Source organism: Coregonus clupeaformis, chromosome 37 (genome assembly GCF_020615455.1).
Source record: "Coregonus clupeaformis isolate EN_2021a chromosome 37, ASM2061545v1, whole genome shotgun sequence".
Taxonomy (NCBI): Eukaryota; Metazoa; Chordata; class Actinopteri; order Salmoniformes; family Salmonidae; genus Coregonus; species Coregonus clupeaformis.
Window position 1 is genome coordinate 28,186,909 of NC_059228.1, and position 26,654 is coordinate 28,213,562.

The 26,654-nt window shown below is 45.5% G+C and overlaps 1 protein-coding gene across 6 annotated transcripts in view; it reads right to left on the reverse strand.

The window, feature by feature from the left end:
- LOC121553513 (bifunctional heparan sulfate N-deacetylase/N-sulfotransferase 2) overlaps positions 1-26,654 on the reverse strand; it is a 175,234-nt gene that overhangs the window by 8,290 nt on the left and 140,290 nt on the right. For 4 of the 6 annotated variants that reach the window (XM_041866665.2, XM_041866666.2, XM_041866663.2 and 1 more), the window contains 5 exons: positions 16,214-16,265; positions 12,334-14,102; positions 6,321-6,408; positions 6,009-6,163; positions 4,948-5,133 (listed from right to left, as the gene is read on the reverse strand). In XM_041866665.2, coding sequence (XP_041722599.1) covers positions 4,948-5,133; positions 6,009-6,163; positions 6,321-6,408; positions 12,334-13,362 — 1,458 coding nt within the window. In that variant the 5' untranslated portion in view covers positions 13,363-14,102; positions 16,214-16,265. Of the gene's footprint in view, positions 1-4,947; positions 5,134-6,008; positions 6,164-6,320; positions 6,409-12,333; positions 14,103-16,213; positions 16,266-20,667; positions 20,778-26,654 lie in introns of all 6 variants that reach the window. The other 2 variants (XM_045211600.1, XM_045211599.1) reach the window with 1 other exon arrangement.

Below are 26,654 nucleotides of genomic sequence, written 5' to 3' on the forward strand. Positions count from 1 at the left end.
TAGTGCAAAATAATTACAATTAGTATTAACACTGGAATGATAGATGTGCAAACTTGAAACTCACGCGCTGCTTATGTATGCCAGTTAGGCTCTACACCCTTTGTAAAGCAGATTCATATGCTTCATTTTAAGAAGATATTTGGCCACTTCAGTTGTGATACAAACCTTATTAAAACATGAGGTGTGCGACTATGATTCGAAAAAGTCAACAAAAACTAAAGGCATTGTTTCTTATGCTGGGCATCATTCTCAAGTGATAATATATAATTCACAAGTGATAGGCTACTGTTGTCACCCATCAGACTATTCTTGATTTAATCTCGTCTTTACATATACTAAATAATATATGTGTGAAATTTGTTTTGATTTAGAATGGACCATTATCATGCACCTGTATCGAAACAGGGGCAGCAGGAAAGAAATACATGTCATCTATGCACTTAAATAGCGAATAGAGGACGCTTTTCCCCATGGTTTATTTTCATGCCAGCCAGGTAGGCTATACTCCTGTTGTAAATATAGGCAATGTGCTTAATATTAGGAAAGTTGAGAAATAAATATAGTAGGCCTAGCCTATAGAAAGCTGATGGGATCCTCCTCTTTTTAGTAGAGGCCATCACTCTGTTTTCTCGCACAATTGCATAGCCTATAGAAATGTTGCGCAACATAAGCTCATGGGCTCTCATTAAGTGTTTGATTAGATTTTTGAATACATTTGCATTGATGTCAGAGTTATTAGAGGGACAATAGAGTGCTGAGTACCAGGCAGTTAGCAAGTTTTGTAGGCTACTAATGACCAGCAGCAGCATTAGAGCTTGGAGAAACCTAATTACCGCATGTGGAATTTCACTGCCTTCATGACTCGTGACCGCCGGTGTGGCTGTAATACAGTCACCGCAACAGCCCTAATACGAGCTCACTGCACACAAGCAAGCTAGCTAGCAAGCCAAGCAATCCACAGCTGGTGTTAGAAAAAAGGATAAAGCCTATGCAACAACTATCTCGCTAGTCACATCTATTTAAAATTATGTGGTTTGTAAGAGTTGGCCTGCTGGTTGTTTAGAAGAAGTTTGCTAATGTTATTTTTATTTATTTTTTCAGGGGGAATGGATCAGCTTAATATTGCAGATAGATTGTATCTTCTATCAATGTAATTGTCTGCATCACTTCCAATCCCCCATGTTTTATTTTATTTTTATATATATACTCCCCTTTATTACTTTTCAACCCCACCATCCTTTCCCTACTTGGAGTAAATTATTGAACAACAATGCCCAGGCCTCTACTTCCGGTCTATACTTACTATCTACACCTTATGGACAGAGTTAATTTTACAATAATTATATTATATATATATATATATATATATATATATATATATATATATATATATATATATATATATATATATATATTTTTTGCTCCTGAACTTCTTCTACTCTCAACCTCTCCGGTCATTTCCGGTTTGCTTCTATATGCCATATCTTTCTAACTGTGCTCTTTCCCAAAAGCTCCCAACATACAACCTATATACTTACTATGGACACAGTATGCTTACATTATTAGCTATCTTTGTTATTATTTGTTGTTATTTGTTATTAGTCCCATCCTTAAACTCTATTCAATACCTCCCATCTATCTCTTAGAAATCCTATATGGATGGGGTTATTTGCCATATATATTTCAACCGTACTGTGATGTTTTACAAAAGTTCTGAACCTTTCTATTCTCATTGCTTCTACAGATTGTGAATTAAAAATAAACATTTTTGCTAAAAGTATTATTATATTATTGATTGATTGACTATGACTTTTGAGATCACCCAGTAATGCTATCTGCAAGGTTAGTTCCAGGTAAATATTGCAATCCTTTAGTCATTCCTGGACCTGTGTCCAAAAACAAGCTACAAATGGACAGAACCAAAACAAATGATCTAATGATTCTGTCTCTTCACAGCAAAATCTGCAGAGCTGGGAAGATTGTATCCCCCATATAAATAACATTCTATTGGTAGCAAGAATTTTATATAATAATTTAAATTGAAAGATTCTAATTTTTGAATCCGGTGTCGTTTTGCGTGTCAGTTCATAAACACTATGCCATGGGATCGGTACGTCAAAGATCTCTTCCCAACTATTTTGCAATCTATATGGGACGGCTGTCAATCCTTTGGTCCTTAAGTGAAACTGATATACTTTTTTATTTATCACAGTTTTCCTTAACCAATTATGTTCTTTAATGCAAGGCCGACAGACAAGTTCCTTACTTTCTCCCCCTTCCACTTTCCTCTTCCACTTAAGGTAAGGCTGCAATTATTTGGTTGTAATTTTGGGTAGAGCCGACATTTCCATATGTTTTTGTTAGCTGCATGTGCGACATAACTCCACCAGTCCTACCGATGATATCATTTTACGAAGATTATACATTTTTTTAACATTCTGTCAAAAAATAAAAGTTTTTTGTCAATTAGTATATTTGAATTTAACCACAATATTTGTTGCATTATTTGTTCTGTTGTTTCTGGAGGATTAAATCGAAATTGCAACCAACTTTCTATGGCTTGTTTTAGAAATAGTGACATTTGGGAGATTATTTCCTTTTCAAATAACTGAAAGTGAGAGGTTGTAAACTGAATAAAGGGAAAAAGGCCTTTCTTGAACATTGGGTGAGACAATCTTACTAATTTGCTTGAGAACCAGTTCGGATTTAAGTATAACTTTTGTATGACTGAAGCTTTTAGTGATAGGTCTAATGCTTTAATATTTAATCATTTCTGTCCTCCGAATTCATATTCATTATATAAATATGCTCTTTTAATTTTGTCTGGCTTGCCGTTCCAAATAAAATTGAATATTTTTTTCTCATATAATAAAAAAAAACTGTTCGCTAGGCGTAGGCAAAACCATAAGCAAATAGGTAAACTGGGATAATACTAAATAATTAATCAGGGTGATTTTTCCACAAATTGACAGGTATTTTCCTTTCCATGGTAGTAAGATCTTATCTATTTTTGCTAACTTTCTATTCAAATTTATTGAAGTGAGATCATTTATTTCCTTTGGGATATGTATTCCGAGTATATCCACATCACCATCAGACCATTTTATTGGTAAACTACATGGTAATGTAAAAATTGTATTTTCTAGTGATCCAATACGTAATATAGTACATTTGTCATAATTTGGTTGTAATCCAGAGAGGTTAGAAAATGTATCTAGATCCTCTATGAGGCTGTGGAGGGATTCTAGTTGTGGATTTAAAAGAAAACATGAATCATCAGCGTACAATGACACCTTTGTTTTTAAGCCCTGTATTTCTAATCCTCTGATATTATTATTGGATCAGATTTTAATAGCTAACATCTCGATGGCCACAATAAATAGATATGCCGATAGTGGACAACCTTGTTTCACTCCTCTTGACAGTTTAAAACTTTCTGAGAAATAGCCATTATTTACTATTTTACACCTAGGGTTACTATACATGATTTTGACCCATTTTATAAGAGATTCTCCAAAATTGAAACGCTCCAGGCATTTATATATAGTTAGCTAATATTAGCATACACCCAAACCACTCTGTTGTTTCCTAACAGGCCAAGCAGAGGCAGAAAAGCAGAAAAGCTGCTTTTTAACATCCTTAATTATAATATTTTGGAAGGACATCTATTTAATTATACATTACATGATCAAAAGTATGTGGACACCTGAACATCTCATTTCAAAATCATGGGCATTAATATGGAGTTGGTCCCCCATATGCTGCTATAACAGCCTCCACTCTTTTGGCAAGGCTTTCCACTAGATGTTGGAACATTGCTGCCACAAAAGCATTAGTGAGGTCGGGCACTGATGTTGGGCGATTAGGCCTGGCTCGCAGTCGGTGTTCCAATTCATCCCAAAGGTGTTCGATGGGGTTGAGGTCAGGGCTCTGTGCAGGCCAGTCAAGTTCTTCCACACCAATCTCGACAAACCATTTCTGTATGGACCTCGCTTTGTGCACGGGGGCATTGTCATGCTGAAACAAGAAAGGGCCTTCCCCTAACTGTTACCACAAAGTTGGAAGCACAGAATCGTGTAGAATGTAATTGGATACTGTAGCATTAAGATTTCCCTTCACTGGAACTAAGGGGCCTAGCCCGAACCATTGAAAAACAGCCCCAGACCATTATTCCTCCTCCACCAAACTTTACAGTTGTCACTATCTATGCATTCGGGCAGGTAGCGTTCTCCTGGCATCCGCCAAACCCAGATTCGTCCGTCGGACTGCCAGATGGTGAAGTGTGATTCATCACGCCAGAGAACGCGTTTCCACTGCTCCAGAGTCCAATGGCGGCGAGCTTTACACCACTCCAGCCGATGCTTGGCATCGCACATGGTGATGCTAGGCTTGTGTGTGGCTGCTCAGCCATGGAAACCCATTTCATGAAGCTCCCGACGAATAGTGCTGACGTTGCTTCCAGAGGCAGTTTGGAACTCGGTAGTGAGTGTTGCAACCGAGGACAGACGATTTTTAAGCACTACGCGCTTCAGCACTGCGGTCCCGTTCTGTGAGCTTGTGTGGCCTACTACTTTGCGGCTGAGCCGTTGTTGCTCCTAGATGTTTCCACTTCACATTAACAGCACTTACAGTTGACGGGGCAGCTCTAGCAGGGCAGACATTTGACGAACTTGTTGGAAAGGTGGCATCATATGACGGTGCCATGTTGAAAGTCACTGACCTCTTCAGTACGGGCCATTCTACTGCCAATGTTTGTCTATGGAGATTGCATGGCTGTATGCTCGATTTTATACACCTGTCAGCAACGGGTGTGGCTGAAATAGCCGAAGCCACTAATTTGAAGGGGTGTCCTTTTGGCCATGTAGTGTACTTTAACCCCTGAATGATTTGCTATTTCTAGCATCACTTAATAAACAGATTGACTGCCATGACTAACAATAGACTGACCTGGATGCCACTGTGGATGAATCCCCTGCGGTAGCGGGCAGGTCTGAGGTGGGGGTACTCCTCTGTGCTGGTCACCTTGATGCCCCACACTGACTTCCAGGCCTCATACAGCTGGCTGTGGACAGGGTAGACCCCCGAGTGGTGGGGGGCCACAGCATAGCCCATGTCTGTAGGGATTCCATGCTCCTGGACAGGAAGAGAGAGTGAGAGACAGATGGATGTTAGTAGTGTCTAGGGACAGGAGAGGACACCCAGAACAAATTGCAATAACAAACGTGATGAAATGGCAATTGTATTGAACCATGAATGAGTCACCGTCTGCTTCAAAACAAACACGCAGCAGAAAAAAATAATGTGCAGCTCCTCCACTGGAGGGCAACATAGCCCTGCTCTGTCCACAGACCACTCCACAAACTGCTAAATAAGAAACAGTCAGGAAGCTCAGCAGGAGCCTACATCCTTTAGAGACTAACAAAAATGCATCCAAAACTCAATGTATGGTGGTACCGTGCCACTGTGCCCCTCGCTGGCAGAACACAGAGTGTTGGGAATGCATAAGGGACTGGTGTTTGTTCAGCTCAGTTGAGACGGTGTATCCTTGCTAAGGAGAAGCTAAGGAGAGCTGTTTGAAGGACCCTCTCTCCCCTGACCACTCAGAAATTCTGTCCGTCACTGTCAGCCAGCAAGGACAGCTGTATGGCAGCAGGGATTACTGAGAGGGGACGTGGTGTTGGTTGGTATTCACCTCACACACACATCCACTGACACCGTCTGCTCGCTGGGCCCAGGCCCCTGACTCCCAATGCCACTCACTACATCAACAAGGCAGCCTTCGGGGCATCTTTAGCACCAATGTCTGGGAGCCATGTTACAGTGGTTTATTGTGCATCTGAAATGCCAATGTAATCGCGAGCAAGGAAACATCTACAATGTCCAGCATCCAGGAATCCAATTACCACTCACCATCTGGATCAACACGGCCATAACTACAGCATACATCTTACTAGAGAGTTATTGTATGATTAGGATGTTTGGTATCGACAGACTGGAGGCCCACTCACCTGGGCAAACAGCATGTTGAGCCTCATCTGTTCAGCCAGCACACTGACGTTGTGGAACAGGTGGGGCTGCATGTGACTCCACATGTGGGGGAACCACCAGAACTCCTTTCTGTGTCTTAGCAGCATGTCATCTCCCCGGTCCTCCTCATCTGTGCCTGGAGGGGGAGGGAAAGGAAGCAGAGGGGAGGGAGGAGAGGGGAGGGAATGATGGGTACGGGGAGTTTCTCAATGACACTATCCAACTCAAAATCTACAGTGAGATTGTCTAGCACAGGGTATGTTTTGTGTTTTCACTTCGAGATGCTCTCTCACCTGTGTGGTAGAACTTTCCAGAGAAGCCGAGGTTGAATGTGAAATCAGGGACCAGCGTTCGCAGCTTGTTTTGAGTATTGAGCAAGGCCTGCAAACGACGACATGACAGAGGAATGTGAATTATATTCACAATTGCAGTTATTAGCTTTAAAAACTATAATGTTGTTTTTATTATTGTTTTCTTAACCACTAGATGGTGAAATAACTCTTGGACATAACAAAATGCAGATGCATCATTCAAGTCAAGAATGCAGACAGTGGGAGGACATGGAATAAAAACAGAACCATATCTACGGTTGCCACAAGGGTGAAAGAATGAGCACATGTTGGGATTATTGTACATTTTGGAATGGGATTGCAAAGCAAACCCACAGAGTCCTGTTCAACAAATTCCCCAAACCTTCACACTTTATCAGCTATATCAGATGATTACAGCAGCATCCGTACACAACTCATAGGATGGAAAAGAGATAGCTACTCTGCCTCCACAAATCAACCCAGAGCTGCACTTTACCTCGGAGAGAGCGATAGCGGCTGTACCTGATAAGAGATGCAATCGCTGACTTATTTAAAGGGGGACTGATGTCCTTGAGCATGTGTGCACACACTTTGTTTTCCTTGCCGATTAGGATGAGTGTGTGTGAGTGTTTGGGTTGTCTGTGTGTGTGTGTGCGGTCTGTCTGTGTGTGTGTGTGTGCGGTCTGTGTGTGTGTGTGTGCGGTCTGTGTGTGTGTGTGCGCAATATGATCCATGTCTCAGTATTGGCTGCCTAGGACCTGAGGTTTGCTGATGGAGAGACAAGAGCGTCCCCACAGACACATCAAGCGATAATTCATGTCTGATGACATGCAGTGATCAGTAACTGAACTGTCTCTTCCAGCACCACAACAACCGATCGTCTTTCAAAAGGCCTTCAGTGTTACTGAGAAGAAGGGAGAGAGGGGCTACTGGACAGGGGGATGTGGTATGGAGCATATGCCTAGTTGATGTCCTGTGGGCCCACACATACCTTTGTGCCAGCCTGGTAAAGAGGGGTCAGGGTAAGGAGGGCTGGGGTGGGCAGAAGGGCAGACAGACAGAGGGGTGGGGGCATAAGGGTCGGTCAGGTGCCCTAGTTAGTCAGTCACCATGGCAACTGATCTTCACCGTCTGTGCCGAGTACAGAGAGCCGACAAGGAGGTGAGAAGAGCTCTTTGTATTTCCTCTTCGATTGCCTTATCAAATGGATGCCTATAGATCCCTGACCTCAATATTCTTTAATTTTTCCATGTCTTTAGAAACAAAATCGAAGGACATTGTGAATGCCCGGGCTGGCTTAAAAGCCTCACCCTGCAGTGATGATCTGACTCAAGCCTCTGGGCATTGACTGACCATACCCTAGACCAGTGGTTCCCAAACTGTGGGGTGCGCCCCAGGGATCGACGGGGGCACGGGGATCCCCCCCCCCAGAATGCACAAAGTGCAATTTCGAAATTGGGTGGTGCATTATCAGTCATGTTAGTCATTGCATACCTTAGAGAGCTATTTATAACTTGTCAGAAATGTCAGCTAACGTTTTTATATATATATATATATTTTTGCCCATAGATATTGTTGTAATTTTTTTGTCACTCAAATATCACATGATTACACATTAGACACGCCAAAATGTATGGAATTGCAAGACAATTTGCTTTAAAACTGTAATATTTTCTTTGCACCCCATGACAAAATGTGTACAATTGCAGGAAATAAGCTTTAAACCTGCACCAACAAGAGGAGTGTGAACAGTTTGTCATAAACAGTGCTTGTGCCCATAGAAATAGTGGTGTTCCCCAATGCTGGAAGGGGGGCCCCAGAGTGAAAAGGTTTGGGAACCCCTGTCCTATGCCATCAACATGTCCAGGACTCCTACCTGGCCCAGGCCTGCATTATAGGAGGAGGATGAGAGAACATGGTCAATGACAAACATCAGCTGCCATTTACCTATGGACAGAGATATAGAAATGCCTGTTTGAGATGCTAAAGTGAGCGAGTACCCATCCAACCAGAGTGATTATGGCAGCACTCCAAGGGCACTGCATGTTAATTCAACCATCTAAAGCAAGTAGAATATAGTGGAGATGCAGGAGTCAACCGTATCTAACATACCATAGAAAAGTGAACGTGGGTATGCATGTATGTGCGTGGTCTGTGTGTGTGTGTGTGTGTGTGTGTGTGGAAATCAGCTTTAGTGCTTAAGAGTCAGTGCAGTGTTGAGGCTGCACCCAGAGTGAGAATAATAAACAAGATTAGTGGTCCATTAGCCATGCCTTGTTTGTGCCCTGCTACTCGCCTCACAACTGCTTGAGGTGATTAAAGCTGCTTTGCTCAACCAGAGGCCAGGTGGTAGTGGTAGTTAGACAACACTGAGGTAAATAAAGTCGAGCCTACATGGCAACGACCACAATGTTTTACACCATGTCAGGGCAGGCGGAAGAAAAATGCAATTTAACCACTTTGTCACACCTCAAATGTTAATAGGATCAACATGGTCGTTTGCAATGAACTACAGGTGAGTAACATGGTCCCTGAAGAGCCATTCATGTTTAACATGCTTTTTACACCCACTTTAGTAGAGAATTTAGGTGATTTCACTTCAAATGGCAATAGCTTAATGCTGCACAAGACAACTGTCCGGATCAATATACTGTGGTGGAAAATAGTTTTTTTTTGTTGCTAGGTAGCATTGGCTTTCGCTAGTCGGCTGTACCTGCGCTAAAACGCTGGTATTTTTCATCCTATAGCTTGTTCTCCATCTTCTTTGTAAATAGTGAGCCAACATGTTTTCAGCACTTATTTACATGACTGATCAAAACTAATTTTCTAATGCTCGATTCTGTCTCTCTGCAGCAGACAAATAGTGAGCAATATGTTTGGAACATCAAATCACAAAATCCCAGTATCGAATCGCAATACATGTAGAATAGTGAGAATCGCAATATATACTGCTCAAAAAAATAAAGGGAACACTTAAACAACACAATGTAACTCCAAGTCAATCACACTTCTGTGAAATCAAACTGTCCACTTAGGAAGCAACACTGATTGACAATACATTTCACATGCTGTTGTGCAAATGGAATAGACAACAGGTGGAAATTATAGGCAATTAGCAAGACACCCCCAATAAAGGACTGGTTTTGCAGGTGGTGACCACAGACCACTTCTCAGTTCCTATGCTTCCTGGCTGATGTTTTGGTCACTTTTGAATGCTGGCGGTGCTTTCACTCTAGTGGTAGCATGAGACGGAGTCTACAACCCACACAAGTGGCTCAGGTAGTGCAGCTCATCCAGGATGGCACATCAATGGGAGCTGTGGCAAGAAGGTTTGCTGTGTCTGTCAGCGTAGTGTCCAGAGCATGGAGGCGCTACCAGGAGACAGGCCAGTACATCAGGAGACGTGGAGGAGGCCATAGGAGGGCAACAACCCAGCAGCAGGACTGCTACCTCCGCCTTTGTGCAAGGAGGAGCAGGAGGAGCACTGCCAGAGCCCTGCAAAATGACCTCCAGCAGACCACAAATGTGCATGTGTCTGCTCAAACGGTCAGAAAAAGACTCCATGAGGGTGGTATGAGGGCATGACGTCCACAGGTGGGGGTTGTGCTTACAGCCCAACACCGTGCAGGACGTTTGGCATTTGCCAGCGAACACCAAGATTGGCAAATTCGCCACTGGCGCCCTGTGCTCTTCACAGATGAAAGCAGGTTCACACTGAGCACGTGACAGACGTGACAGAGTCTGGAGACGCCGTGGAGAACGTTCTGCTGCCTGCAACATCCTCCAGCATGACCGGTTTGGCGGTGGGTCAGTCATGGTGTGGGGTGGCATTTCTTTGGGGGGCCGCACAGCCCTCCATGTGCTCGCCAGAGGTAGCCTGACTGCCATTAGGTACCGAGATGAGATCCTCAGACCCCTTGTGAGACCATATGCTGGTACGGTTGGCCCTGGGTCCTCCTAATGCAAGACAATGCTAGACCTCATGTGGCTGGAGTGTGTCAGCAGTTCCTGCAAGAGGAAGGCATTGATGCTATGGACTGGCCCGCCCGTTCCCCAGACCTGAATCCAATTGAGCACATCTGGGACATCATGTCTCGCTCCATCCACCAACGCCACGTTGCACCACAGACTGTCCAGGAGTTGGCGGATGCTTTAGTCCAGGTCTGGGAGGAGATCCCTCAGGAGACCATCCGCCACCTCATCAGGAGCATGCCCAGGCATTGTAGGGAGGTCATACAGGCACGTGGAGGCCACACACACTACTGAGCCTCATTCTGACTTGTTTTAAGGACATTACATCAAAGTTGGATCAGCCTGTAGTATGGTTTTCCACTTTAATTTTGAGGGTGACTCCAAATCCAGACCTCCATGGGTTGATAAATTTGATTTCCATTGATAATTTGTGTGATTTTGTTGTCAGCACATTCAGCTATGTAAAGAAAAAAGTATTTAATAAGATTATTTCATTCATTCAGATCTAGGATGTGTTATTTTAGTGTTCCCTTTATTTTTTTGAGCAGTGTATAACGTATTGGCACTTAAGTATTGTGATATTATCATGAGGTCCCTGGCAATTCCCAGCCCTTGTGAAAACATTATTTGAAAAGTCATCTAATATATTTCAGCATCTTTAACACATTAGAAAGCGGTAAGAGGTTCCATTGACTTGATTCTCTAGAGACCAAGCAGGCTAATTCCTTTCAGGGAAGACCACTTCTGTTCAGAAGATTGAGGTGAAAAAATCTAAATGGGCCATTCTTCTGACTACACTTCCTTGGCTGTTCTATTCTGTGCTCCACAATGAATACATATACCTGTAATGTAATGTTGTTTTCTCTGTTAAGCGATGGCCTCAAGAGCATGCATGTACCTGTCTTGGCTGCCTGAAACATCAAATGGTCTATTAGTCATACAATTTCCACAAGAGCAATTAACCCGAAACGTCTCATCGGTGGTGTGATGACTAAACACTGTGGCGGTGCCAACAGTACTTTTCTCCCTCCATATGCCCTTACTTATGCAACCGCCTGGTTCAAACCTTGTCAGGCTGAATTGATGACAGGCTCATTAACTTGCTGATTGACTCATGGGAGCACTCCACCTCGCCCGCCCCCTTTCACTCCCGGGGAAGGCGACACGCTCGGAGCGACCAGGTCCCTTTTTGCTGAAGCGACAAGTTCGCCCCCTTGTCCCGCTACCTATTACTCTCTAAACTACATCCCTGTTGTCAGTGCAAAAGCCTAATTAATCCTCCTAATATTTCCCATTAATTGTGTTAATTTAGTTTGATGCATTTGTCAGAGTGGCCCTCCAGGCGACGTGGCTCGCTTTTCTGCATTGCAAACTGCTGACGCGGGTTAAGTGTGTTCAGCTATAGAGAGGGTAGAGAAAACCCATTATGAGAGCTGTGATGTACTGGAGACTCTCACGCATCTGTTTTTGTCACTTCAAATGAGGCTTTGGTTAAGACTGGAAAAGGCTTAAAGTCGTCCAGTGGTGGTTTTCTCAAAGTGAAGTGAACACAAGTAAAATCAGGCCTATTAGACACAGTAGCATGCTAACAACCAGATAAAATACTTAAGAGACTAATGGCAGAACACACAAATCCTGTTGAGATTCATCCTAATAAATGCTAGCCTTTGTTAGGCCTTGCCTTAGAAGCAAGTCACACATTATGGAGAATCCCATTGGAAATCAATATGTGTCCCATGATGCGCGGAGTAGGAAAGAAGCACTTTCCTAAAGACTAAGTGGTAAATCACAAGGTTGCTTTAACAGAAACATCTATACTTGTTAAGGTAACAGGCTGAATAATCGTCCTCTTTGGAATAGCCTATTTAGTTTTTATGCGTCCTTAATAATACACCTTTACACAATCTTAATTACCACTGACAGTGTACCTACAGTAGGCAGAGTAATTGAGCCACACATACAGGCCTACTGTGAGAGCAGCGAGGGAGTGTGTGAGAGAAAGAAAGAGAGAGTGTGAACCCACCTCTACGTCGGTCACCTTCATGCGGGTGCCCTCCTTGCCCACAAAGATATCATCCACGTCCACCAGCAAGTGGCGCTCCAGCGAGAGGCAGAGCCGCTTGCCCGTCAGGTAGGCGATGGCATCCACAAACACCAGCTTGTGCAGCCAGTAGGACAGGTTGTTTCCAAACAGGACCCTCTGGATGCCGTCGTGGAGCCCCAGGTCCTGGACCACAGTGGCGTGCATAGCACTGAGCGGCCCCAGGTGGGCCAGGGCGTCAGAGGACTTGGTGCTGGCCAGGAGGACAGGCTCGTAAGTGGAGTGGTTGGACTGGAACACGGTCCAGTCGTCCCCGGGCAGGGGGCCCTGCTCCACCTCGTTTGGTCTAGTGATGTAGAGCAGAGGTGCATTGTGGTTGATGCGGTAGTCCCTCAGGCCCAGGTGGGAGTGCAGGAAGAGCGGGAAGCCCTTAAGCTGGGCGCTGAGCAGTGAGTTCTCATTGGCCTTGAAGAAGCCGATGATGCCTACACTGTACTCCACACAGTACTTGTCCAGCAGGTCGCGGTTCCAGGCGTCCAGGTTGACGTACTTCAGCAAATTCTCGTAGATGACCAGGGCGTAGCGGCCGCGGTTGCGCTCCGTCAGCGTGGGCATGTCTCCCTTCCCCGGGGCGATCTCGGTGCGGTAGCTGAAGCGGCTGGACTCAAGGATGGCTACGATCTCCTGGCCCAGCTGAGAGTAGATGCTCTCTACAAACACCAGCACCACTGGGTCCGTACGAGAGTTGTCCATGGCCTTCACCTGGCGCAGCCGACCCGAGTGAGGCAGGAAGAGGGGCGCCTGCTGCCCACCTCCACCTCCTACAGCCGCCGGCACCCCCCGACAGTCACCGAAGGGCAGCGGGGGGGCCTCCTTGATCTTGGGGCTGTTGCTGACGTAGTAGGCCAGGAAGGCCATGGAGAGGAGGCAGAAGACGATGAGCGCCAAGATGAGGCGATGGAGCTCCAATTGCCTGACGCCCCGCACCAGCTTCCACAGGCTGGCCACCATGGCTGCAGCACGACAGGGGCAGTGCCGGGGCAGAGCAGAAGGCAGTGCCAGGGACGAACAGCAATGGGGCACAGCAGGGGGCAGGGACACAGGAGGAGGAGGAGGAGAGAAAGGGGGAGGAGTAGGGTTGAGCAGCAGACACTGGCACCAAGCTGTGCTGAGGAATAGCCATTTACGCTAGGTCACCATGGCCCCCATAGCCCATGAGTCTCCCTCCGGCTGTGGCCCTGCTCGCCTCTCCACCTCTCTGGATGCACAACGCGCTGCCTGTCTGGCTGCTCTGAATCAGTCTGGGCTGGTCTCTGGGCTCCCTCTACTTCTGCACTCTCCTACCTCTCTCTCTCTCTCTCTCTCTGGCTCCCAGGCACGCCCGTCCTCAGCTCTCAGCTCTGCTACCTAAGAGGATTGGGTTTCTCCCGCTGCGTTCCTCACACTACTCCTCCTCCTTCTCCGCTCGCTCCCCTCCTCTCAGCGGATCAGCAGTTTCTCTCCTCTCTCGTTTCCCTGTCACTGAACACCACACAGTTCCCTCGTAAACACGGCCGTTATCAGGAGATGCTGGTTGTATCTTGGCCCGATCGTGGGTGTGTAACTCCTGCTCTCAGGTTGTGTGTGTGGCTGTTCTTCTGTGGTTCAGCAGAGTCTCGGCTGGGGGTCGGCGGGGCTGGGGCTCAGCCCTCAACACTGCCCCCTGTGGAGGCCCAACCTGCTCATCTTGGAGGCGGCAGAGAGGAACACGCCTGAGGGAGGGGCAGAGAGAGAGAGAGTAGGATTAGTGCACGTCAGATCATACTCCATGTTCTTGTAACCAAAATGAGTCCTCAGGATGTCTTTCTCATGACAACGCAAAACAGAAATAGAAGGCAAACAAAGACAATTCAATTAAAAGTAAAATAAATGTTAACTTGACATTTGTCTTGGACATACAATAATAATTTTTTTGCACTTTGCAAAACTGCTCAGCTAACAGCATCATAAAACAAAAGGCAGCTATAAAACCTTGCTGGTGAAACTGCCTGTCAGACTGAGTTGTTCCCTGTGGGTACACAGTGTCTCTGTGCCGACAGTGGCCAAAACCCTACAGAGAAGGAGTCAGAACACAACCATGCGGCAGGGTCAGATTTGATGATGCTTCCATATGGTCTAAAGATTGCAGCCTTATGGTTTTTCCATCAGGTCCCCTCCCCAAACTCAAAACCAGGCCATCCCCAAAGCCCTCTGTGTGTCATGAGCACTTTTTCTCATGGAGCCCAAAATAGCTGCGCCATAACCTCCACGTGCTCCATTCCTCCTCAAAGATAGCGTTACAGGTGTGGAAGGAAAACTCTGACCTTAAATGTGAATTATTATATGGCTGTGTGGGTGGCTGGGGGTACGGGGGTTCACGATCTCAAATGTGGGCCAATGCTGCAGAGCCATTAAGATTTTGTTTACGGTTGTGGCAATTCCCACACAGATGCAGGTACGGCGGGGGTCAGGGAACTCAATGTCGTGAGAGCTGCGCACTGTCAGTGTGTTAGTAAACTGGGAAATATCTCCAGCACAACACCTGCCTTACATGGGAGCCAGTGGAAAATTAAGACAATGCATTCCACCTGCAGTGGGCTGGGTTGATTCCACTGAGCCCTCTGGGACCGGACCAGGTCACGAGACTAGCTCAGTGGCTCTATGACTATGATACAGCAGCAGTGAAACAGTGTCTCAGTCCCTGCAGGCTGGCTGGATCATTTATCACTATGGGGGAACTGGAGGAGGCCAACATGGCGCTACAGTGCAAATATGTGGTTAACTGCAAAGAGCAAAACAAGCAGTCCATATCAGCTCGTTAGAAGAAAAAAAACGGACAAATCGAGTCCCAAGCCCATACAGACACTCACCGCACGGCATCATAAACAGGATACCGCTTTCTATCAAAGTTTCCCTGACATGATCAATGTCAACCGTGCCGCCATGCTACATTTCCTGGGAAAGCACTTAAAGGATCATTTTTCTCTCAGAAGTACTAACTAAGCCTCGGCTTTAGCAAAGGCACCTTGACAGAGAGAAACAGAGGGAGATGAACACACACACACACACAGCGACAGACAGACAGATAGAGATAGAGACAGACAGACAGACAGATAGAGACACGCAGACAGTGACAGACAGCGAGCGACAGACACAGACAGACAGCGACAGACACAGACAGACAGCGACAGACAGACACACAGACAGCGACAGACAGACAGACAGAGAGATAGAGACAGACAGACAGACATAGAGACAGACAGAGACACACAGACAGCGACAGACAGACAGACAGACATACAGACAGGCAGACAGACAGACAGACAGACAGACGACTACAATACAGACTGGACAATGAGGAGTGAGAAAGAGAAAGATGAGCAAGAACATCAGCCAGGCTAGAGAAAGGTCTTGACCAAGACCCCCCTGAGGAACCCTCATGGTGCTTCCGCTCAAACCTCCCAGAACCACTCAAAGACGTGGCGCCCTGGAGCGGACCTCCTCCCTCACCGCAGATCCAATCCATCATCCTCTGTGAACGGGGGGGGGCATTGGGAGACAAATCACAACACACAGGGTCCTCCACCTCCTCCCACAGGGGTACAGAAGCTAGGTGGATAGGTGGGGAGGAGGCACAGGGTAGAGAGGGCTACTGAAGGAAAGGCATCCTGTAGCTCAGTTGGTAGAGCATGGCGCTTGCAACGCCTGGGTTGTGGGTTTGGCTTTTAATGACTAGGCTCTGACAGACTTGAATGAGACTCTGGGGGTGGGCGGTAAACAGAGGTAAATAATGGGTGGTAGGTTTGAGGTGGTGTTAAGACAGGAGGAAGCAGAGAGGTCTCACCTGAAAACTGGTGTGTCGGTCTTATCTGACGAGGTCGGTCAGGCAGGGAGACCTGTGAGGGAGAGAGCAGAGAGAATACGTGAATGCAGTGCTGAGATTTTCCCGTCTAAAGAGTGGGTGTTCAGTGTATCTACATCTACTTATGCCCAGGCATACTCCCATTCCACACATACGGGCCTTTGGGTAAGAGAGAGCAAGACGGAAAGAGACAGGGTTGTTTTCAGGGTCAAACACTCAGAGTCCCACAGGGCTCCCAGTCCCAGTGAATCTGACAGATTTTACAGCTGACATTTAAGACAGAAACCGGCCCCGAGACCAGGGCCAGGACGATTAAGCCCAACGATGTGGAGGAGAGGGAAGTCAGCTGGTCACTGACCATTTCACACCAAGGCCGATCCGATTCATCTAGCTTCCTGCTCCTCTCCTCCTGCATCTCCTTGTATAATAGTTTATAGAGAACGCTCCCCTCCAGCTCCCTCCTGTCAGTAGTTAGTAGTAGTGGCCCTGGGGCTATGGCCCTGAGCAGCTTATGAAGCCTAAACGCTCGGGCTGCTGACAGCTGGAGGAGCAGGCTTTGACCGCTTTAGGCCCCCCTCCTCACCCCGAGCCAGTCTGGCTACACAGGGGAGGGAGGACTAAACAGACCCCCACCCTGATGCCGACTGGATCAGCAGACACACACACATGCGGAAGCTGGGGTGGCATGTGAGGGGCGGGCAGGGTTCGCTCTTTAAGGTGTGTGCGCACACACTGAATGTACAAAACATTAAGAACACCCGCTCTTTTCATGACATAGACTGACCAGGTGAAAGCTATGATCCCTTATTGATGTCACTTGTTAAATCCACTTCAATCAGTGTAGATGAAGGGGAGGAGACAGGTTAAAGAAGGATTGTTAAGCATTGAGAATGCTGTGGAATGCTTTTGACACCTTGTAGAGTCCATGCCCTGACAAATTGAGGCTGTTCTAAGGTCAAAAGAGGAGGAAGGTGTTCTTAATGTTTTGTACACTCAGTGTGTGTGTGTGTGTGTGTGTGTGTGTGTGTGTGTGTGTGTGTGTGTGTGTGTGTGTGTGTGTGTGTGTGTGTGATTCCGCGAGAATGAGAGAACAAGAGAGTATATTGGGAATCAAAAACAAACAATTGAACAACCTCTTCCTAAACGAGCGGCCATCTGGAACATAAATCCCACAGACAGATTTTTCCCTGAAAGAAAGGTAAGCCTTTCTCTCTCAAACCCTCTCCTTCATTTAACTCCTTTCTGACTATAGAAGCCACAGTATATAAAATGGCATGCAGATAATGAGTGGAAATGAGGGGAATCAGACGACCTCTATCACAGGACCAGATGGGTTCCCGGGTTGGAAAGTCCCTGATAACACTTCAATCACACAGGCCAAACAAGACAGTTGCCAGACAGATGCCCTGTCATTAACTGTGTTAGTTAAATTATTTCATTTTCTTTAGTCTATATTTGGAAAGAGTGCAGCCATGTGTTTCTAGAGGAGGAGAGACACCACAGGGTAGCATAGGGCAGAGGGAATTACCGTATAGATCTAACGATAACTGAGGTTATCAGAAAGAGGGTTCAAGAATGCTGCAAGATTGCATGATAACGAATAGGGCTCCATCTTATGCACACACACAGCCACACAACACAAATCATTTATTGACAACCAATCTCTTAAGGACCAGCATGCATCCTGTCCACGCCACTCGACTGACCCCTGACTTGAGGCTATGGTATACCAGAGGGCCTGGTGGGAGGCTGTTGTTTCGGCTGGTGCCTCACATTCCACCCAGGAGTTGACCTAAGGCACAGGTCTAGGATCAGATTACCCTACCCCCAATCATAACTTTAACCATTAGGGGGGAAATGCAATGCTGGCCTTAGATCATTGTCTGGAAAGGCAACTTCATCCTTCCATGCCAGTATATACAGTGCAAGAACCCACCAACAGGGGGAGATAGACCCGCAGCAGTAACACAGTGCCTGGGCTCCTTTGACGCAACAGGAGAGAGGGGCAGGGGACTGTTGCTTTGGCCCCCAGGGGTCACTTACTCATTCACCCACAGGTGTGCTGCCTCATGGTCAGTCTGAACTATGACCTCTCCATCCAACACTTACAGTGACTAGAGGGTGTAGAGAGGAGTTCTAATAGAGAAAGTTCAGAAGAGCTAAGCCTCAAACTGCATTATGTGAGGACCAATGGCAAGACTGAGTGCAACAGGAAGTGTTGGTGGGAGGCTGCTGCTCTTGGAGACTCTGGATTAAACAATTAACTAATTTGACTGGATAGGTGAACATGAATGTTTAGCTTAAATTATCTCCATTCTAAATGTTATGCTACTTGTGCGAATCGAATCAGCTTCATTGAGAGAAACTGTGTATGCGTGTGTAATTCACCTTGCCAAAAGGACTGACTTCCAAGCTGGTCGCTTGGATCCAGACGCCTATTGCGTTGATCAGATGCTTGTCCGTCTACTGGAATACCAAGAGGGACGACAACCGCTGTGTTTGCTCTCTGAACCAAAAAAGTAGACGGAACAAAGGGAAGAAAGGAAAACATGAAGTCCTCCCCCTCTCCAACCCTCCTCTGTTCAGACCCCGGGGGTCACGCACCCAAAAGCCCAAGCAGCGGAATGCTGACCATCAAATTCCGGGAGGCAATGGCCCCTCTTCTCTCTTCCCTCCATCCATACGTCCCCCCCAAGGGGTTCCAACAGAACAGCACGCCGGTAGACTGAGACACGCTGTCACCCAACATGAAACAAGCAGGAAGGAGAGTGTTGTATTTCTCTGCATGTTTGTTCCTTGCTGACGAGTGATCTCAGAACAAGGTTGTTCAGCAAAGACAAGAGCAACAGATCTGCTGGTTTCTCCCAGTGTACATGAAAGCTGAACTTTGTGTGTGTTAGTGTAGCGGATTATGAATTAATACGAGGGTAGATGGACCTCATACCACAGTAGTGCTGAGCGATTAGCGCTTTTGAGGTGGTTTCGGTTAGATTCTATTTTTTTAAAACACGGTTTTCGATTCCGATTATTTATTTATTTTTACATTAAAGGCCCACCTCAGAGGAAGTTGCCACACCTATTCAAGTAATTCCTGTCCTAGAGCGGAAATTCTCATTTAGGTTCCACCTCGAAGACTGAAGCAGGCTGCTAATATTTATTCAGGAATTTGGGGTGGGAACATTGTGGTGATTTCCATGTGTAGCAGAGAAATAACAAAAATGGGACACTGACAGCTGTCAGCGTAACAAGCTAGCATGCTAAGCCAGATGAAAATCATTTCAGAAAAAGACTACCAGCCTACCTGTCAAGAGATGAGTCTCAGCTAAACCGTGCCTATACGAGCTGTTGACATGTTGAGGGTTGACGTTTGTCTGACTCCAGACTAAATTATTACTTGGACATGCACACAGACGTGATCAAATAGCTTAATTTGTAAGTCGCTCTGGATAAGAGCGTCTGCTAAATGACGAAAATGTAAATGTCTATATACTTTGTTCTCTCTGTTATCATTTCAGCAAGCTAGCTAGCTATATACTGTATCAATAGCAGCCGCGAATCCGCCACAGAAATAGAAAGAATACAAGCTCCGGTAATATGGATAGGTTTGGAGTGTGTTTATAAATATTGAATAGTTTGGAGCGTGTATTGAAGCAATGGGCGAGTTCATTTTGCATGGCCCGGTGCCACGGGTGGGTGGAGATTTCTTTTTAGGGTGAATGGAATGGTTGAAAATGAGCATACCCTGCACAACCCGGGTCACCAAGCCATTCAAAACGAATTTGGGGGCGGGGTTCTAAAATGCAATCATATCGTTTTTTATGCAGACTAGCAAAAAATTGGTGAAATTTGACAAATTATCCAATGGATTATGATAATTTGCTGGTAAAAAAAGGGGAGGTGCAAAAACAGTTTGCACCTACTTTAATTTGCTCCATGGCAAGGCGGCCAAGTAGTCACTAGTTAACACAGCCACATAAACCACGTCTATTTCTACATGTTCTCTTATTAGAATGTGATTTGAAACCAAACTCCACCTTAACCCTAACCACACTGCTAACCTTAGCCTAACCTTAAATACATTTGTTGTTTTCATGAATTTGTACGAAATAGACAACTTTTACTTTGTGGCCGTTTTTTCTAGTAGAAACCCAAGTGTAGGCTACAGAGAAAAGTTGTTTGGCTCTCAGACGACACGTGAATAGGAGGAACTTTGCAGCAGGTGCGTCTGTTTAATAAACATTGCCATGCTGGTGGGGGGTAACATTGAAATAAAACCCAGCCATGAAAACGAAATGTAGACGGAAAATAATTTGCACGTCACCTCATAGGAAAATACATGTAAGACTCACAGAAACATCCGAAGTCACACATTCGGATTTGGCACTTCAAGCCCACATATATTATACTTTGACTAAAACGATGACTCATTGACTTACATCGTTGTGCAACATCATGGGTATGTTCTGGCCATCGTCTTTCAGCTCGAAAAAGTGGATTTCTACTGGTGTGAGTGTTTAAATGCACTATGCATTATGTGGGTTGAATGCTGTAACACAGAATACAACAATTAATACATGTCCCATGATGGTAGTGACTGCCCATTACTGCTTATCACTTATTAACCATCATTTTTTCACATTACTTTAATAATAAAATATTTCAGTTGTTGTGTATATTACATTATTTGATGACTTTATTATTTCATTCCAAGTCTTTATCTCTAGAGCTGCTGCCTATTCTGTCAGACAAAGTCACTATTTTAGTTGTGCTTCAAAGTAAATAAGGCATACTTTCATGACTGCTGAATACCAACTATTAATCACTTCTGTCACTTTTACATAGCAGGCATAAAAGAAACACAGACCGGACAAGTAGGCTTGCAATGGATTATGGTCATTGAAGTTAATTACTATGTTTCTTTAAATTAAATGTTCAGTTAATCACTCAGCACTATACCTCAATGTAGTGTTCTGGACTCAGACAAACCTCTCTTTTCACTGGGTATATTTTCTAAGAAAGAAGAGTTTTCTCCTTCGTTGCCATGGAGTTTGTTGTCTGGCTTTAACCACTGTGGATATCTTCTCTTTAACTGTAGGCCAGGCATGGAGTCGATGGTAGTAGATGATCGTTTAAACTTAGGGGCGTTAAAACTGGGCCGGTTTCCCAGATACAGATTATACCTTGTCCTGGACTAAAGGGCAATCGCAATAGAGATATTCCATTGAGCATGCTTTTTAGATCGAGGCTTAATCTGTGTCTGGGAAACCTGCCCCAAGGGTGCTACACTAGCCCATGAAAGTAAAAAAGTGGTAATCTAGCTAAAACAAAAGTACCTATCACTTGTAAATGAATTGACAATAAACCTCAGCTAATGTTCAACTACAATATATTCACAATGAGAGCACGGTAATAAAACAGCCAATGTCATCATCTAAAGGAAATGATAGTTGATAAATGGAGTTAATAGAAAACCCACTTACTGAGCTGCCTGCACAATGCTCCAACCATTCTGATCATTATCTCTTCCTGAATAACAACGCTCTATTGGATTTATGAGTAGAACATAACACGGACTGCTGTTTGAGCCAAAACTGTTATAGTCAAATGAATTTCCCATTTCAGCCTGATAGACAGGCAGACAGAAATAGACAGAGGAGTAAGCTTTTGTTGAGGGCTTTCCATGTATGGTGACTTAGTTTAACTTGATTATCTTTGACCAGCAAATTCATGTAGGAAACTGTCTCTCCGTCCTGTCATTTAACGTAATAGCTTGACAGTTCCTGGAAAGCAATGCAAACACACAGCACTGACGGGCATGGCTTTGTTAGTCAGATGGAGAGCTAAAAATATCTACATTAAGTCTGTGACCAGGGTCTTAGTTGAGGGGACAGAAGAGGACACAAAGACTGCTCGTTGCCTCAGACAGAGGAGGAAAAAAAAAATCCTCTCTCCATCAGCCTCCCAGAGAGAAAAATATTAAAAGATAATCTCCCTCATTAAAGCAGAATAAATATTTAAAGATTAAAGATGGCACTTCATTAGGTAGGCCATCCGTTGCGGCACAGTGGAGCACTGGCGTTCTGGCGCGGTGACAGAGGAGAGAGAGAGAGAGAGAGAGAGAGAGAATCGTAGCGGGCCCACAGGTGGTAGCCTTGACGTGCCGTTCGGCTTGGGGAAAAACATGTCACAATATTTACACTGTTACCCGGTGCGCTACGTCAAAACCACGGGGCCCCAGTAATCTCCCCATGGAGGGGTGCCATGCAAACAAGGGCAGCCGGCTGGAGATAAGGAGGGAAGGAGGAAACCGTGGAGGGAGGGAGAGAGGGAATCAAGGGAATCAGGAGTATATTTAACCTGGCAGGGAGAGAGCGGCCCTGGAGTGATGAGGGGGGAGATTGAACCAGGGGAGAATGACTGCCCCCTCTCATTGAAGCCACGGAAATTCAAGGCCGACCACAGTACTGCAGACATTGTAAGCAGAAAACAGGATCCTCCATTATAGTGAATGGAAAAATGGCAATCTTCGTGGTGAATCTTCATGTAAATAAAAAAATGTTTTGAAGACAATCATGGTGCCAATAATTGGTTCTAATACACCTGATGTACAGTATGTCCTTGAACAGATTATTTTAAAATCGCACACATAAGTTATTAGGATAATTTAGTTGCGAATGGCAGCCTACAGTACCCCGGTCGGCCTTCAACTCGAGTTACTCAATGAGAGGGGGCAGCAAGTTTCAAAGTATATTCACCCCGTGCACAGGATACAACAGGTGTAAAACAGTACAGTCAAATTCTTACCTTGAGAGCTTTTCCCCCAACAATGCAGTGATAATAATAATTATGCGAGTTAGAAACACGAGAATTCAATGTGCAGGTGTCCTGGAGTGGTTGAGGTGGGTTTATACACAAAAAGTGACTGGTAGCAGGAATATATAAATACTTATGGTAATATAGTAATAGATATGTTGTAAACAGTACTTGTGACCAGTAGCAGGATAAATAGATATACTAATAATGGTAATTGAAATCAATAATCAATGGACAGCAGTGTAATGGAGTAATAAATCTAATCAATAATAATTTTAGCAGCAGCGTTGGTTGTGTATGAGTGGGTAGAGACCAGTGGATGGGCATAGAGTCAGTGTGGATAGTCTGTAGGAGAGGGAGAGCAGTAGATAGCCATTTAACAGTATTATGGCCAGCACTGAGCTAGCCTGCAACGCTACTTCCAAGAGTAGCTCAAACTAAGCATGTTATGTCTCCATGAAACACCATCTTAACTGGCTTCAACACGCTATTGAGTCTTAACATAGAAATGAATGGCGTCACGTGATCGATGACTTTGTCCATTCATATATACAGTCATTGGATTGAACCAATACAAGCGCCAGCTGAGAAAGCACATGACAAAAATTAGGTTCAGGGAATCCCAGCAGCCAAACACAGGGAGTGTGTGTTGTTGTTATTCTATAGGATTCTGCTGTGTTCCTTCTACCTCCGCCACGTTCCATTCCCACACGCAACGCCATTGGTGTTTATATAATAAACCCCTGCATCTGCACGGCCGGTGGAGGAGCCACACAAGGCCACCCACCGTGTGTGTACACACACAAACGCGAATGTGTGTGAGTGCGTGCCTATATCAACATTCAAAAGGGAGGGGGTTAACATGACCACCTGTCTGGCAGGAGTTGCGTTTTAATGACATCACTGACCCCGACTTGTGGCTAGGCCTGCTGCTACCAGGCCTGCTGCTGCCACGTTTTCAAATGGCCTCCAGCAAACACGCTCTGGGGGAACTGGATTAGGGCTAAATCAACAGTGCATACATAGAGCAATGTAAATACGTAAATCACCGGCCTTCAAAAAAAAAAAAAAAAAAAAACTACTACTACCACCACTACACTAATCATAAATAGCCCATTTCATCACCTCGACAATAATAATGCAATAGAAGCCAAAATAGGAATCAAGGAGGAAATAAATTACATTACCCTATGCAGGATATTAGTAGATTAAGCCTCATGTATAGTCACTGGGGTTTGGTTGAAGATGAAAGGTAGGGTTGTGGGCATTGCCATTGGCCTTGGCATAGGGGTGAGGTGGAAGCCCTGGTTGCAGTATGTCTGTGTGTGTCTTTGTCTGGCAGCCAGTACTGAGGAAGCAGTGCGGTCTCAGAGAGCAGGCCAAGGCTATAATCCAAGCGGAAAAGCGGCAGGGTCAACACTGTGTCAGTTTGTGCGTGTGGTGTTTGGAAGTGCGTCTGTTGGGAGTGTGTGTGCATGCACATACAGTATGAGTGAATGTGTGTTTGTGTGTCTGCGTGTGTAAATATGCATACTGTTTATGTCCCAGGTGTGTTCTATATTTGTGTATTTCAGATAGCAGCTATGTGCCTCTCGTTCCCCCTCCATCTCCCAAGCTCACTATACATCAATAGCCAAAGTGAATAAAACAGGCTCTTCCTGCAAATGCAATTAAATCTCTCTGTGTGTGCCTCTAGATCTATCGCTGTCTATGCCTGCATGAGTGAGTGCGTTTAGAAGCTGAGCGGCTCCAGTCTTGAGGGAATAGTATTGTACACTGTGTTCCCAGTTCCCCTCCAGTGTGGGAAGCAGTGACCCGGATGAGCAGGGCTAGAGTAATTTAGGACTGCTAGAGGAGGGAGGGCCTGGCCCCTAACCCCGCCCCGGCAACCCCCACCAACCCCCTGGGACGGCCAGGAGAGGTGGGTAGAGCGGCGGTCAGCGGTCACAGTTCCAGGCCCATCTCGACCTGGTCCACTGGTCCCAGTAGGCGGCTGGATCGATAGCTTGCCTTTGGCTGCTCCAGAGCACAGGGATACAGGGCCTCCCACTGTCCCCTATGCACCTACCTGCCTCAGCACTGCTGTCTGACTCAACCTTCTCTCCTCTTCCTAGCCCTGCCTCCCACTCCAAAACACACAGCCAGACAGTGTGTGTGTGTGTTATAAATGACTATTGGTGCATTGTAATATGAGCATAATTATATGAGCGGGTGCACAAGTGTCCCTGTGTACTGGATGTTGTGGTATGTACTGTAGTCTGTGCGTTATCATGATGCTAGTAATCCGTTTTTGTAGTGTGTGTGAACTGACGTTAAAATAGTTTGCTTTTAGTGTGAGCGTAGTGTGTTTGTATATACCATGCAGTGTATACTGTGGTATGGCATTAGCACGGGAGATGTTGCCAGAGTGTCTCAGATCTCACCCTGGGTTCTCACACCGATGAGTCACATCACACACACACACACACGCAGAGCATGACATCCTCATTTCATCTCTCCCACAGCATTAGATTCAGCCTGCCCTCCTCAACATCTTTCTCTCATTCATCTGATTAGCGGTCTTAATCAATGGCTGCAGGCTTAACAACAGCTTGGATGGGACTGTTCTCTATTGGCCAAACATCTCAGGCTGCTTCCCACTAAATCCCACTCTGTCCACTTACTACTGTATCCTCCCCTCTGACCACTTCTCTTCTGCTGCTTCTATTCATTCTGTCTGCCTCAATGTTTTTTTTCCTGCATTTAAAACACATGGTTGAGGGGTGGAGGCTTGGAGCCTGACTTAGGGTAGAGGTTGAATTTCCGGGTAGACGTTCCCCTTAGGCACGCAGATCTATGAGCCGTTCACCCCACACACACAAAAGGCAAAGGTGACCTAGGATGTGTCTAGGGGTCCATGGCTGCCTGTGGGGGTGTACAGTGTGGCGACAAACACTAGTGATATGGCATTAGCAGCAACACACACTGGCCAACCTTTTGGGGCCACATCAATCTCCACGTCCCCTGTCCCCTGGGGAGGAACAAGAGAGGTCAGAGGGTCCAGATCACTGGGAGTGGTGGACAAAGGCCCAGCAATGTAAAGTAGAGCTGGGAATTGCCAGGGACCTCACGATACTTAGGTGCCGAAAATATATGTATTGTGATTCGATACTTCGATTTTATTGCAATTCGATGTTCCAAACATATTTCTCACCATATGTCTGCTGCAGACGGACAAGAGAGAGACACAAGAAAACAAGTTTTGATCAGTCATGTAAATAAAAGTGCAGAAAACCTATTGGCTCCCTATTTAAAAAGAAGATGCAGAACAAGCTTTGGAGGACAAATACTGGAGTTTTGGTGCAGGTAGAGCAAAAACAATATTGCGATATTGTCAAAACGATACGACATACCATCAAAAATAATATCCCGATATGTAACCGTATCAATGTTTTTCCCCCATCACTACTGTAAACGCTTTCAGACCCCAGGCTGGGTGGTATGACACAACATACTGAGGAATGATGAGCTCATGGGAACAGATACACAAACAGAAAGACATAGGCCTGAGCACTGTGGAACATATGCCTTCTATAGCTTGCTAGCTACCGTTACACTTGATTAAAGTATG